At 31.2% G+C, this 14,981-nt stretch overlaps 1 protein-coding gene and 1 long non-coding RNA gene across 8 annotated transcripts in view; one reads left to right on the top strand and one right to left on the bottom strand.

Moving 5' to 3' along the window:
- The window catches only part of LOC148238890 (transducin beta-like protein 2), a 127,019-nt gene that overhangs the window by 101,296 nt on the left and 10,742 nt on the right, over nt 1-14,981 (bottom strand). For 2 of the 6 annotated variants that reach the window (XM_088189099.1, XM_088189090.1), the window contains exon 1: nt 12,026-13,387. The exons of 1 other annotated variant lie outside the window; for it this stretch is intronic. In XM_088189099.1, coding sequence (XP_088045225.1) covers nt 12,026-13,097 — 1,072 coding nt within the window. In that variant the 5' untranslated portion in view covers nt 13,098-13,387. Of the gene's footprint in view, nt 1-1,609; nt 2,166-12,025; nt 13,388-14,981 lie in introns of those variants that run through there. 3 more of the 6 variants (XM_088189137.1, XM_088189108.1, XM_088189118.1) reach the window with 2 other exon arrangements.
- Nucleotides 8,343-9,879, top strand: LOC148238891 (uncharacterized). 2 transcript variants are annotated; one of them, XR_015810302.1, is made up of 2 exons: nt 8,343-8,445; nt 9,702-9,879. It is a non-coding gene; the product is annotated as an uncharacterized LOC148238891 (long non-coding RNA). The 2 variants fall into 2 exon arrangements; XR_015810306.1 differs by having other exon boundaries at nt 8,413-8,458.

Genomic DNA, 14,981 nt, shown 5'->3' with positions numbered 1-14,981 from the left:
AAAATAAATAACGTTTAAATATGAAGATTTTTTAAGAAATCTTCATAAGAAAAATGTATGTACTTATGATCTAGGACACTGCAAAACATTAGATACTAGTAAATTTAATGTAATAAAATTGAACCTATTTTAATGATTGTAAAGAGGCAGTTAGAGAATAATAAATTTAAATAAACGATATTAATATAATATGCTCATTAATTATACTTTTAAAATGGTACTCTGGAAAGTACAAGTTTGATGGAATTATGCTAATTTACGACTAAGAATTACAAATGAAACATTAAGAACAAGAAAAACCCAAAATACATACGTTAGACAGGGGAAATCCACGATATCAGACGTTCTTAGTTATTATCCTAGGTCAGTTAAAACAGGTTTAGACACCATACTGTTTACTCGAATGAACAATTCGCGGAAATACAAACTTAACATATCAAATTCCCTCAGTTTTACCTCTCGCATACATAGTCTAGATTCTTCGAAAATTTGATATCATCAAATTTCGGTGAAAATCTACAGCGTAAATTAGGTGTGTCACTAAATGTTATTAAGCACACTAGAATATTATTTTCAGTTCATTATTTATTAGATTATCAAATTTTTTTGTTGTTTTTCAAAGCTTACTTGTTTATGCTTTATTTCTTTACTTGCTATATTGGAGATTAGACATTTCACAGCATAATTAGCTAAATACTGAGAGCAAAGAAGTTATTTACCGTTAATGTATTATATAAGCCAACGATATGTAAATGTAAATATGTAATACCTAAGAATATAAAGCTTAGGTGTCGAGTAAACTAGTTCAGTGGCGTAACTAGAAAAACTGGGCTCGTAAATAAGACCACTATACCCCCAAATACTGTTTTAGTATAAAAAAAATGCGAAGGATACAAAAAATAGTGCTATATCTTTAAGAAAAAATCCATTTGACCAAGCAGTGATTTTATAGCATTATTATATTGCTTTTTATGTGAATTTTTAGCTTCCGGGAAGTGAGATTTTTTGCACGAAAATCTTATTTTTTATAAGTCAATGAATATGTCCCGCATTAGTGTTGTATAAGGGTCTGGTTTTACGGGTGTGGTGTTGATTAAAACCCTGATTACTAATCACAGTTAATAAAGATTTAATAAAGACTTGTTAGTCATCTTCCTCATCTCGGATATGTGAATTTTTTCGTAACAAATGTAACAAAACAGTGCCAATGATGACTCAACAATGCTAGTTTGCTCTCAAACTGGCACTGTTGAGTCATTTTCAAACATGAATAAACAAATTCAGTAGTGGAGCGAGAAATTTTAAAGCTTTTTACAGCAGCTGTTATTTAGTAAGGTGAAGAACATTTTTTCAAAAACATTTAACGGTTATGACGGCACTAAATCTATATTTCACTGGGATTATACAAATCACACTCATCGATTCCTCTACGAATGGCACACGATTGGCACATAACCGGCGAACGGCGAGATTGTAGGTCAAAAAGCCGTATAACGGCTCGCTTCTTCTTCTTCTAGAGAAGACGGGCTCGGATGGTGGATTTATTTTTCACCCTTGCAACACTGACATAAATAGCCCGGATTTGAATAGAAAAACAACGGAATCGCACCTGGCTGACAGGTGCGTGTCGATGCACCTCGCGCACCACGTGGTCCCGTCTGATTGTAACCGAAATTTCGCGCAGCTCCAAAGCTCGAGCACATCACTATCTCTTACTTTTATTAGTCAAAGAAGGGATGATTCTATCCGCGTAGCGCCTGTATACGAAGACGTAGAGTAGGAGCCCCGTCCAGAACACGAGATCGACGTATGTTAATCCGCCTTCGCGCCAGAAGGCGAGCGATTTAAGATCCATTTTTGAATATTGAACACACACACGTGCAAACTTTGCGAACACTGCGCCCTCGACTGAGTCACGCGGGGGCTTTTTCGCGCGGCCCCACACACGCTCGATACACTTTTTATAATCGGAAACTGTTTTCAATTCAATGTAAATTGATTTCGGCGGCGGGGTGTAACGTGCGATATCGGCGCGATAAATGACCGACGGCGGGGGTTGCGCTTTCTTCGGTAGCTTTCGGAGCTAACATTATACCGAGCGAGTAGTGCGCGCCGCGGTGCAACAGCGACTGCGACTGGGTAGCCAGAACGAACCGCGCGTACTCGAGACGCCGTATATTCTGTCTGCAACGGTAGTTACCCCCACCGCCGCCGGTCATGACTGAAAGGTGACGTGTCTCTTCATTTGCTAGGACGGGACCGAACTGGGATATTTTTAATTCATAAAAAAACACACTTTTCGGTTCAGATAAATTCCAGATTTACATTACAGTCATTGCTTTTCTACTCACAATTATCCTTAAAAATGTGCATTCTCTGCAAGTTAATTCAGTCAGAAAAATTCTTAACATAATTCACACAAAGATGGTAAAAATATAACTTATTATTTAAAGAAACTTTTTTTCTTATATGTATTATATATTCAATAATTTACTTCATAAATTGATATTTTCTAGTTAAACATATTTACACCGAGCCGTGGAGTAAAAATATATCAATGTTGCATAATAGTCGGGATTTTTATCGTCAGTTATTAATAAAATATGCATATTTTTATTAATAAAATTCGCGTGAATTTAAATAGTAATTTCTATTCTTCTGCATGAATTCTTCCCTAAAACTGCCTGAATGTATACTTAAACTGCAACGACTTATACTAATATATTTATATTTACTTTTAAATATATATTTTCATAAATTGATATTCAATGGCCGAGATTTTGTACAATGTATCTTAGCACAATACGGTCCGTTAGCAAAATATTTGTGGTCAGTCCGTTCACGCATTTTCGAAGGTTAAAAATAATGTAATTGAAGCTTATAAAAATATCATGCTAACGTAATAAAAAAAAATTAGAAATGGCCATGTATACATACTACAATTTCACGTTTTTACAAAACATAGAAATGTGTCCATTTAAAATTTTGCGAAAACAGTGGACCGTTATGTGTTAAGATTCATAATGAAGAAAAATTCATACATTCGCGTTAAAATATTATGAAGTTGATTGATTTGAAGAATTTTCATTTTTGATATACAGATTTTACAATTTTAAAAAATCTTAAAACTGCAGCTAATGCTATCTGTAAAGACAGAAATTGAATGGTACGTAAGGCATTTGAAGAAATTCTACGATTAAAATATATAATAATATTTTATTGTAGTGCATGAAATAAATTACCTCTAAAATTCTTATCATATTTTTACTGGCAAACTATATAGTAAAAAGATTAAGTCTGTAACACTCTCCTCTTGAAAACATTTTCGAAATAAAAACACGTGCGCAATTTCAAGCCCACATATGAAAACACATTAAACAGTTTTAATGAAATACTGGCGTAGTCAGAAAGTCTCCCTATTAATGTTCATAAAAATACATATATTTATTTATTACTAACTGGGCTAACATAATCAATAGCTACTAAACATCAAACTGAATAAAATCTGTAAATTAGTGACATCTATTTTATTAATTATAAATTTTAATTGCACCTTACAGTGAATAAGTGTCACCATGCATGGTGACACTTATTCACTGTAATGGGTCAGGCTTTCTGAGGAACACAGCACAGATATTTATAGATTTAAGGGCAATTTAATTTGAAGTTTGATTTTGCGATGGCGTAAGCCCAATGCGATACAACGGGGTAAATCCGTTTAGATATAACGAATACCTACAAGTAAGTATTAACCACCAGACTAAAAGACTGGGAAACGGTGACATCTATATTAATATTTATAAATTATTATGTGTAATATAATTTGTAACCAAGAGATGTCACTGCAGCTGGGGCTGGATTTTTTAATAAAAGCGCATTTTTTTTAAAAATTCGTGTGCCGCTGCCGGCGCTCGAACCCGCCACCTTATAGTTTTTAGTCTGAAACGTTATGGACTACGCTATTCCGTCCTTATGTAATGTATTATATAATGTACCTACGATAAATATGTTTTTACATTTGAATATGTGGGGATAATAAATGTTGTTCGGCTGTTTGACGAATATGTGAAAGAATTAGGTAATATTTTTAATATAATTTATACTAATCAGTGTTACGTTTTATTTTTATTCTTATTCTTGGTAGATACTACACATTTAAAACACCTTTTTTAAGGAAAAAATACACTTTTTTTTAGGGAAAAATAGTATTTGTATGGTAATAATAAATAAATAAATATTTAGGTATATAATATCTAAATATTTAATTCTATCAACATAAAATTAAAGCGATACTATTAAAGTTGTCAATATATATATAAAACAAAGTCTTCAATTTTATTTATTTATTAATTATTTTTACGTCTCTTTTTGAAAAGAATAACTTTATCGCATTTATTTAACAGTACTGATAGTTTAAAACGCCTGAAAAGCTTTTAGGTATCTACATTTTAAGTCCGTTCTTTACATTTAAAAATAACGTGCATCTAAAATTCTCATATTAAAATCATATTATTGTAAGATCGATATTGCTAAGAATATTGTTATACTATGTATATTGCATATTTTTTAATAAAAAAAGTTCGTGATTCTACCAAATACGGGCCTGGGTACAGCGAGAAAAATCACGTGAAATTCTAAATTCATTTTTCTTCGCGCATATTTACTTTTAAAAGGCTATACTAATTTAGGCAACGCTCAGGTAAAACTTTCAGGTAAGTGTTATTGAAATTGCAAGAATTTAAGTACAAAATCTAAACAATCCTTTCTATAGTTTTTTTTTTCAACCTGTCGATGAAATTTTACTGCTACCTGATACTATCATAAAATAGTATTTCTTAGTTAGTCTACCTAAAAATATAATATTAGCATAATTCTAGAAAAGGGTTAATTAATACAGTATAGATATTATTTGAGCATTCAACTACTTATTATAAATTTTATTTTATTATAAAGACAATTGTTTCAAATTTTATTTTATTGCCTAAACATATTGTATTATTCATATAAATATAATATATAGTTAAGAAATGACATTATACTTGTAATTTATTACATATAATAGTTGTATCAATACAAATAAATAACTGAGAAATGTTTCTTATTTACCCATTTTACGTAGATTTTTAGTTTAATGTAAAAAATAAACTCAAATCTTATTTGTATTTTTTTATATTTTATTAAAAATATTAAACGGGCTACTTTTGAATGCGCTACCTATTAAATCGGTAAACTGTGCTTATTTATATAAATAGTAAGTTAAAATTAAACTATCAATGTAATATAAAATTACTTAAAAATAACTCTTATCAATAAACATATCTAACGAAGGTTTATGTATTAAGATATAATTTAGTTCCCGTGTGCGATAAACGTTAACAATGCAAATTTACAAGTGGATTAGTTATCTTCTATTCTTTGTTTGATTTGATGTATAATAAACATATATCACTGTGATTATTGACATATCTATAATAGTATTAAATTCGCGGCCATTATTGTGTCATCCACAAGGTTTCTATTCATAATCAGAATATGCCGGGCTCCGAATCATGCTTTATCATATTTAAACAATATTCTGCTGCCAGAGATATAATTGGACCTCAGTTGCTCAGATGATATAACTCGATTATTTGAGTTATTTAGACAGTTCGAAACCCATGATAGCCTATTGTCAAAATAATATTTTAATGTTTCGGAAGTTCCTCGAGGGTCTAACATCTGCCTATAAATGATATAAATACAAAAAAATACTGATTTATTTTGTATGCCGATGATTTAAAATTGCTTAGATGAACCTTATCCGTTGCAAACTCTTTCTCTCTACAGAGTAATGGACTTTTGGGAGTATCGTAAAAATCTTATTATGTCATTTTCTAGATCTCATTCAGAATCAAATTATTTTATCGATATCGGTAAAAACGTTATGACTCGAAAAACTTCCACTTAAGATTTCTCTCTACACTTTAACGACGTCTAGGAAAATCTTTCAAGACACTTAAGTTTGCAGCATTCTTGAATCAGGATCTACAAATAGTTTAGAATATCAGAGTATTCGAAAACTTTATCCTAATCGAAAAATATTATAAAAGGTTCTGGAGATTTTTGGTTATTATCCGTTCTTGATCCCAGCGTCTTTCTTATATTTATGAGCGTTGGGATACGATTCACTGAGCTCTCGCAAAAAATTGTATTTCGCGAAGCACTTTTTCAAACTACAGAAAGTATTGTTGACAATCTAACTTATCTCAAAGAATTCCAGTATTTGGTTCCTGAAAGTCTTGGAGAGTCACGATCGCGTCCTCTTTTAACGACCATTAGAGACAGGAAGCTCTTTATAAGGCTGCGCTGCAAATTGATCTATTTAATTTTAACTTTGAGGAGCTGGTCCGGTTTGAATCAATTAATTTTAATATTTGATATTCTATTAATTTAAATTGGTATATACTATGTATTATTTTTGACCACCGTGACGCATTGGAGAATAACTTAAATAATTAATGATCTAACAATTTATTTTTGTAATTTATTTTAATTATAAGCTTTTAAGTAGTTATAAAAGAATAAATTATAAATTCAATATTAAAAACGGAAATTTTTAAATTAAATTATTTATTTATTACTCTTTCATTATAACCTGACATTCATAAGCCCAATGCGTTACAACAGGGTGAATTTACACCAACTGGATAAGTCAATCAAACATAACAAATACCTACAGGTAAGTATTAACGACAAGACTTTTCAGTTTGAGAATCAGTGCCATAAATTATTATTCATAATTATAATATATTTTATAAATAATTATTAATTATTTTATATATTTTAATTTTTATAATCAATAGATGTCACTTTGCAGTTAGAGCCGGTTTTTATTAATAGTGCATTTTTTTAAATACAAATTGGAGTCTGCTGCCGTGGCTCGAACCCAGTCTAGATCGTACGTACAACGCTATTCCGATCTTAAATATACAAATATATTTTTAAAATTACAATATATTATTATTTTTCCTTAAATTTGCTGATTATTACGTAATATCTACAATAATAAAATTATTTATTATTCAATTTAAAATTAAAATTGGACGACTAATACTTATTTATAACTTTTTATTTATAATTAACGTATTATTTATAAACGCAATAAACAACAACTAATTAATTATTAAGACAGCAGACTGAAATTAAAATCTGTAAATCAGTGACATATTTTATTAATTATAAATTAATGTTACATATTACAATCAGTAGATGGCCCTACATACGATCGAATTTTTTTTTATTTTAATTATTAAGATTAGAAAAATATAGGAAAACCTTATCTGTTATTATCGATCGGAATTTAATTATATAATAATCAATAATTATAACCTATCAGCTATCATAAAAATTAAAAACAGTAAGGATTCGAAATCAGGTCTTTCAGGTAACGCTGACTTATACCAATGGTATGTAAATTCTTCATTCGATGTAACACATTGGAGTTATTTTAAATAATATTTTTAATATATTTAAAATACTTTATATGTTGTTATGGTACTATGTACCAATTCAATATATTTTTTGGCAAAATGACGTAAACGGAAAAGAATAACAAAATATTTACGAACAATAACCACTTGTGTATATGGCAATGAAAAATGACGCAAAAGACTTAATCAGGTTAACTGCTGTCAATTGTTTCAAGAAACTGCTTGAAAAAGTCACGTGCCTATTGATAATGTTTTTATTAATCAGGTCAAAAAACATAATACATAATAGATATTAGGTTTAGGGAACTGAAAATGATGTAGGTGCGTTAAAATTTCGATACGTGTGAAAGCATCTTCTTTCGAAAAGACACTTATAAATTATGACATGCAACGCTTTCGATGTGGCCTTGCAGTGTAACACATGACCGTTATGGCCCAATTTATGACTAATTTAACCCAAAAAGAATTGTACTTATTAATAAAAGAGTTTTGGTGAGTGTTTATTTGCTATATGATGACGAAATAATTACAAAAAAAATCTAATTATTTATTATCAGATTTTGTTTAAATAATAAGACTTAGCAATAAAGAACTTCATATGTGAAATAAAAACATTATTTCATCATTTAGCATGTTTAGTCTATCATGCAAATACGTGCCAAAACGAACGTCACTGCCGTCAAGTTATTATATTTAGAGAGCAAATATACTGTTGGTATAAAAAGTTTACTTTAGTGCGCATTTGAAATAATAACAACATTTTCAAATGACTAAAGAACTGCTTGACATAAAAAGTAGAAAAAAAACAATAATAATTATCAGACGCGGAAGTATTACCTTGTTGTTATCAAACAATGGACAAGGAGTTCTTTAGTATGTACATATATGTATGTGCGTAAAATATATCGTACACGTGTCGTATGTAAAGTGTGCTTAATGTAAACGGACGTCTGCAGCTCTTGAATGTGAATCATGAGTAATGATAAAAAGTTAAATATGTTTGCATAAATAGGTACACTAAAGCTAAAAGCAAAAATACAAAGGATGTCAATTTTTATATAAAAGTAATAAAAACACATTTTATCTTGATCTTTCCTTTTATTTTTACCTGACATTAACAAAAATAATGACTCACAATATTCAGTGATTTATTATGAAATTACTTTTTTTATTATGATATTCGATACGAAGAAATATGTGTTTTTAAACTAAATATAACACATAACCAAATTAATCAATGGTAAAAACTAGGTTTAATTTCCAAATATTTAATTTGTAAAATTATTTTTTTATAGTTATGATATGTTTTATTTGTTAAAAGACTTTGCATCCTTTGGATTCTGTAACGGTTTTATCGTAACAAGATGTAGTTGAAAATAATAATAAATACCAGGCGCGTACAGTGAGATACACTACCTTTCGCTCGATCGCGTATCAAATGACGAGAGTGAGTGAGAGATAAGGGAGTGCGTTACATCTGCTCCGCACGCCCACTTCTTCTCACTCACGCCACTTAACACGCGAGCGAGAGAAATGGAATGTAATTCAAAGGATTATACTCATTGGAGTTTGTTTTTCCATGTAAAAAAACATATTACTTTAAATGTTAATATCTCGTTAACAGATAATGTTACATTAGAAAAAACAAAATCACTTCTATAAATACGTCATAGCACCATAGCATAATTGCAGATGGTTGTTTTAAAAAATACCATTTGGTTTATGGCATTTACGTAGTAGAAGATTTTAGCTTTTTCGTCTAGTAATCTTGTTTAGGATTTTCAATTTGTCTGGAATTTTCTAACCAGCCGAATTAAACCACGATTCGGAAAACTTGTATATACTTCTCATGCTATGATCTAATAAACCTAGTATTAATATTAAGGTAGCGCATTTAAAATCAGCTTAATCTAAATAAAATAAAATATAATAAATTATATAATGTTTATAATTAAGGTCTATGTACATATCTATATAGCTATTTATTAAATTTATAAAATTCAAATCATCATTGCAATGCAAATAGCTGACGTCTGAAAAAAGCATCGTGAAAAATAGATTTATGGCTTATATACATTTTTTTTAATTGCATTATCGTATCCGATGTCTATTATAGTTATGAATATTAAAAAGGCGCATTCAAAATAGCTCAACCCAAATAAAATTATACTATATTTTTTTATTAAATATGTAGCATTTAGCACTATATCAATACATACGTTTTAATTTCAGTAATCAATGCACCATTGCAATGGACGCGGCAGCTGTCTGAAAAAAACACCACGCAAAAAGTTGGATATTGCTGATTTTTCCTGTATTTGTTTTTATTGAATGCACATAATCTTAATATATGTATATACATATGTGCGTATTTATATATTTAATAAAATGAAAGCAGCTTGAATAAAAATCATGAAAAGAGTTTTATTCATGATTAGTCATAAGTCAAAATCCATATTTCTTTCATAAAGTATGTGTAAATATAATATTTAGGATAATAATGTATAGTCATATAGTTATTAGGCATAAAATTAAAATATTATATATGAAAAAGTATTACCATGACTTTTAACACATTGAATACCGCGACTTATTTGCGTTAAATAGGACAATTTTTATTTTCAATTATTATAACTTTTATGTAAATCTTTTGTCCTGGTTTTTATCATATCGATATGATTTTTTTCTACAAATCTCAGATAAGTTTGTTAGCCAGCCTTATTTTGTTGCAAAATGGCAGCTATAACTCCGTTAAAAAATATCTTAAAGCCACTTAAAAAAAAATTAAAATAATTGATGATATCATAATGATAATTATTGTAAAAATAGATATCCTAAATATCTTTTAGGCATATCTGGCAGGCATAAGCCCAATGCGTTATAACGGGACAAATCTGTACCAACTGAATCAGATATAATGAATACAAATAAATAAGTATTAACCTCCAGACTGAAAGTCTGGGAATCGGTGACGCATATATTAATAATTATAAATTAATATGTGTAATATAATTTACAATCAATAGATGTCACTGGGGGCCAGTTTTTTTTTAATAATACCGCATTTTTTTATAATTGTATTAGTAGTTTATTAGTGTTTGAAAATGGCGACTATTCAAAAAAATAAAAAAAATATATTCGCTAAAAAGGAGACAAAACACGTTTAAAAATATAATTAAAATAATACATTTTTTTAATTAGCATATAAAAAAATAAAAAATTATAGCTCTGCTTAAAAAAGTTAAAAATAAATAAATAGTACAATTTTTATTTTATATATAAACAGAAATCTATTGTATATCATTATTGTGTCTTTTCCCGGTCAAATTTTTTATTAGTTAGTTAACATATTAAAACGAATTTTTTTAATGATTTTTTGTATTCTCAATTGTAAAATTAATAATCGCATATCAATAAAATAAATAATTATATTTTTATTATCCGCGACTCATTTGTGATAATTGTGACAAAAACGTTTTTATTAGTCAAATTTTAAATTAAATTTATAATAAAAATAATAATAATAATAAAATGTATTTTAAAAAGGTTGTGAGCTACTGACATCCATACAAGGCTAAATATCGAGAAAACTTTTAAGATAAGTTAGATATTGATGAATATGCGTAGATAGGCCGACATATGGTAGCTAGTTGTCTTAACAAAGGAATTCGAGACGTGTTTATTACCTGGAATCACAAAGTATATGGAGTAGCGGATATCGATTTTTAGCTGTATTAGTTGTTATGATATTATTGACATCGTTCGCAATAAATGCGGACAGTAAATATTCAGCTTAACATATTTTTGTTGTTATTGTATGAATATTTAATGACTCAATCTGTGTATACGATATTCAATGCGTTAATTACATTAACTAGAAATAAATATCCAGGTGACGCACTTAAAGATAGCCCAATCTATTTTTTGATGCGCAGAATATTGCTGTTATTAAGATACGCCTACTTTGAGAACAATGACGGATTTTAAAAATTATCACGAAATTTACTAAACAATAATTCAAAGTCGTTCGTTCAACTTACGATAATTTGACTTATCAAATTAGCCGTGACGCGTTTTACGAGCTTCCATATGGCAGAAATTTTTCATTGTGTAAGATCGCGAAACATGAATGAAATAACGTTCGATAACATAGGGTTGAAAAATTAGTCTTATATCAATCGATTCTACAATCATATGTGTCATACGTCTATGTAGATGACGAGTAAAAAAATAACTAAAGGGAGTCGAAGATCTGTACGTATGTATAATATAATATAATACAAAGATGATGCAATATTTTTATAAATTTCAACTCGCTCGCTGTATAAATTTAAACACGCGCTGTAACTGAATCAGATTATAATAATTCAAGACACACAACATCAAATTGTACTCGATTGAATGGTATATGGATGACCGAGAATACAATTAGACTTTATAAACAGAAATCCTGATTTATGTTATCAATCGTAAAATTTACTATTTTGTATTATCGCCCATTCGTATACAACACATACAACATATACAATCGCAGCATCAAATATTTATCAACTCACGTCTGTCGAACTCAAACGAAAGATTCAAATCTGGCGCGTACAAAACGCGACTCAAAACCATGGTGGCGCCGGTTTCTAGCGGGACGTGCTGCGATATTAGACTCGTGCGTACAGAACTGGGAAATCCTTGAGGATAAGGTGCTGAATAAATCGGAGGGAACTGGACGTACTCTTGGAACTGCACTGGCATATCGTAGAGCACCTGGTACATGATAGGAGGCGCTGGAAAAGCTTGTGGAGGTTGGAAAGGCATCCGAGGGATATTAGGGATCATCTGAGGCATTTGAGGGTAGCCGTATGTCATTTGAGGACATCGGGGGCCCATCTCAGGAATTCGGTTAGGCATTTGCATTCGATTGGGTCGAATAGGCATTCGAGGGCCTCGAATCTGAGACGTATCGTGGCCATGAAAAGGCATTCGAGGCGCCTGAGAAAATGGAATGGGGTTTTGATGGAATTGGTTAGGCATCTGTGGAGCTTGGTTGAATCTTTGAGGGCCTTGCATAGGCATCCTAGGAGCTCGGATAGGCATCTGATGGAATCTCATGGGTGCTTGGTGACCATTGTTAGGCATTTGAGAAGGATGAGGTACCGGAAAAGGCATTCGAGGACCTTGGGTAGGCATATGGGGATATGGAAAGGACATTTGATTGCCCTGGACGGAAGTTTGAGGAAACTGGAATGGCATTTGCGGTGGTCTGATGTGCGTTTGAGGGCGCTGAGAATATGCTCGAGGAGCTTGAACAAAAGTTTGGGGGTTCTGAAAAGGCATCTGATGAATTATAGGTACAGGGGAAGGCATTTGAGTAGCTCGGTCATTTATTTGAGGAGCTTGAGCCGGCGCTTGAATGCCTTGGTTAGACATCATAGACGCTGGGACGGACGTTTGAGAGATTGGGGTTTGAGAAACTTCAGTTGAAGTTGAAGGGATTTGGGTTTGTAGAGTTTGAGGTACCGGGGTAGGTGCTCGAGGAGCTTGAGCTCGGATTGACATTTCCGGAATCCGAGGCGCTTGAAATGGCGGTTGATTGCGGCGAACTCGAACGGGCATCTGCTGGGCACGATTGGACATCCGTTGTGTGATGATGTATCTTAAGAGGTGGTAGTTATTGTGAGTGATTCTAACGCAGCCACGTCACCGTATGCTAGCCAATGTTCAATCGGAAAACGCGAACAAGTTTCGATTGGCTCCCGAATTTAATAGGCTGTTGAATTTCTTCGATAAGAAAAACCAACTACATCACGGGAGACACAAATTCACAACACACTTGTCTCGTATATGCATGTATGCAAAATAGCACTGATAACGAACGGAGACTGCACGGTGAACACGTCTAGCTGCGTTATCGCCACAACACAAACAAATCTGACGCGCAGCTCGCTGCCCGGGATGCACAAATGCGCGCACCGATGCGTCTGCGTTAGACCAACCCTTTGTCTCTATATTGCAAGGGATGATGACGAAAATTATCAAAGGTAGTACTAAATAAATTCAATAAGTCATAAAATTGCATAAAAAAATAATTTAGACTATATTTTCGTTGTTTTACTGAGAAAATTATATAAGGGGTTTATCACCCCGGCTACAGGGTTGTCTCTCCCATGCGCGTTATAATTATTCTTTGAAAATATACGTAAATGTGATTTTATGACGTTATAAAATAATATTGCTGAAATAGTAATGCGCAAATCGCAGATAAGCCATTCAACGTAGCAATAGGTCAATTAAATCAGCGGTATTCAAACTTTTCTGATAGCGTAATTTTAAGACATAGCATAAATGGCAATCCTTTTATACTAGCAAAATGCATAAAATTTGTGTCAAAAAAATGTTTAAAATAAGTTAATCAGCAGCGATTAATTCGAATATTTAACTAAAAAACAACTTTGAGGTTTAATAAAATTTATCATACAATGAAAATTGTTATAAATTTTACTCAATTCATCCGCGGAAGAAAAGGAAAAGCATCCTTACTTCAATCATCAATCTAATATATAGCTTGTTGTTGACGTTTAGACAGTATTAGTCTTCAACGATGTTAAAACAGTAATGATCCAATCCAATAAATCAAAATTACGTCTTATAAATTTTAGTCATTATATCAATAATAATAATTACGATGCCACTTATGTTTCTGATTATTTTTTAGTAAAAAAATGAATAAATTCATTTTCGCGTGTTGTTTTTATATTTTATTTTATACGAAAAATGTACTTTATTTTATATAAAAAATACCTAATTTTTGTAACCCACTGAATTAAACAACCATAGTATGATACCATACAAAACATATTTCACAGCGCGGCTCGATACTTTCATAAATTGTATCGTTATATCGCGCTGAGTGTAGACATAAATGGGTTATTAATAGGGGCGGCCCTGTCGTCTGTTACCATGGAGCAAGTTGTGCAAGGACTCATTTCCCAGACGCATGGCCACAGCTCTATCGACTATTGGAAAATCATGCGCGTTACGTGCATTTTTGGATTGTGAAGGATGGGGTAATTTGCGTAGCAGACAGACCTGTTGCGCACAAATGTTTTGCGCTTGTCGTGTCTGGGAGATAGGGTGAATTAAAAACTGATTATTATCTTTCCTTTGTGTAACAATGTATTATTTATTACAGACGCCACGAGCAGTCTATACTAAAATAACAAGCAAGATCTTACGCATGAAAGTAGCTAAAAGCATTTCATTCAATATTTAAAAGTATAATTTGGCAAGAAACTAAGAACTTAAAATTTATGTACGTACAAAAATATTTATCAAAGTCAACACAAGAGCGAAACGAACTACGATCAAACATATTTTTAAATAATTATTAGTTAATGATATCGCAGTGGATTAAGCTTCTAAATCCAATTCACGCCTAAAATAACTTTCCAATACTGTAACAAAGACCTAATACTGCAACAACGCCCAAGCTTGTAAACACAAGACAACCTGTTGCTTATC

This window comes from Plectrocnemia conspersa, unplaced genomic scaffold (assembly GCF_051122295.1).
Source record: "Plectrocnemia conspersa isolate PC_06_02 unplaced genomic scaffold, ASM5112229v1 ptg000001l, whole genome shotgun sequence".
In the NCBI taxonomy this organism is placed as follows: domain Eukaryota; kingdom Metazoa; phylum Arthropoda; class Insecta; order Trichoptera; family Polycentropodidae; genus Plectrocnemia; species Plectrocnemia conspersa.
Note: the sequence above shows the minus strand (reverse complement) of the source record. Positions and strands in the feature narration are given on the sequence as shown.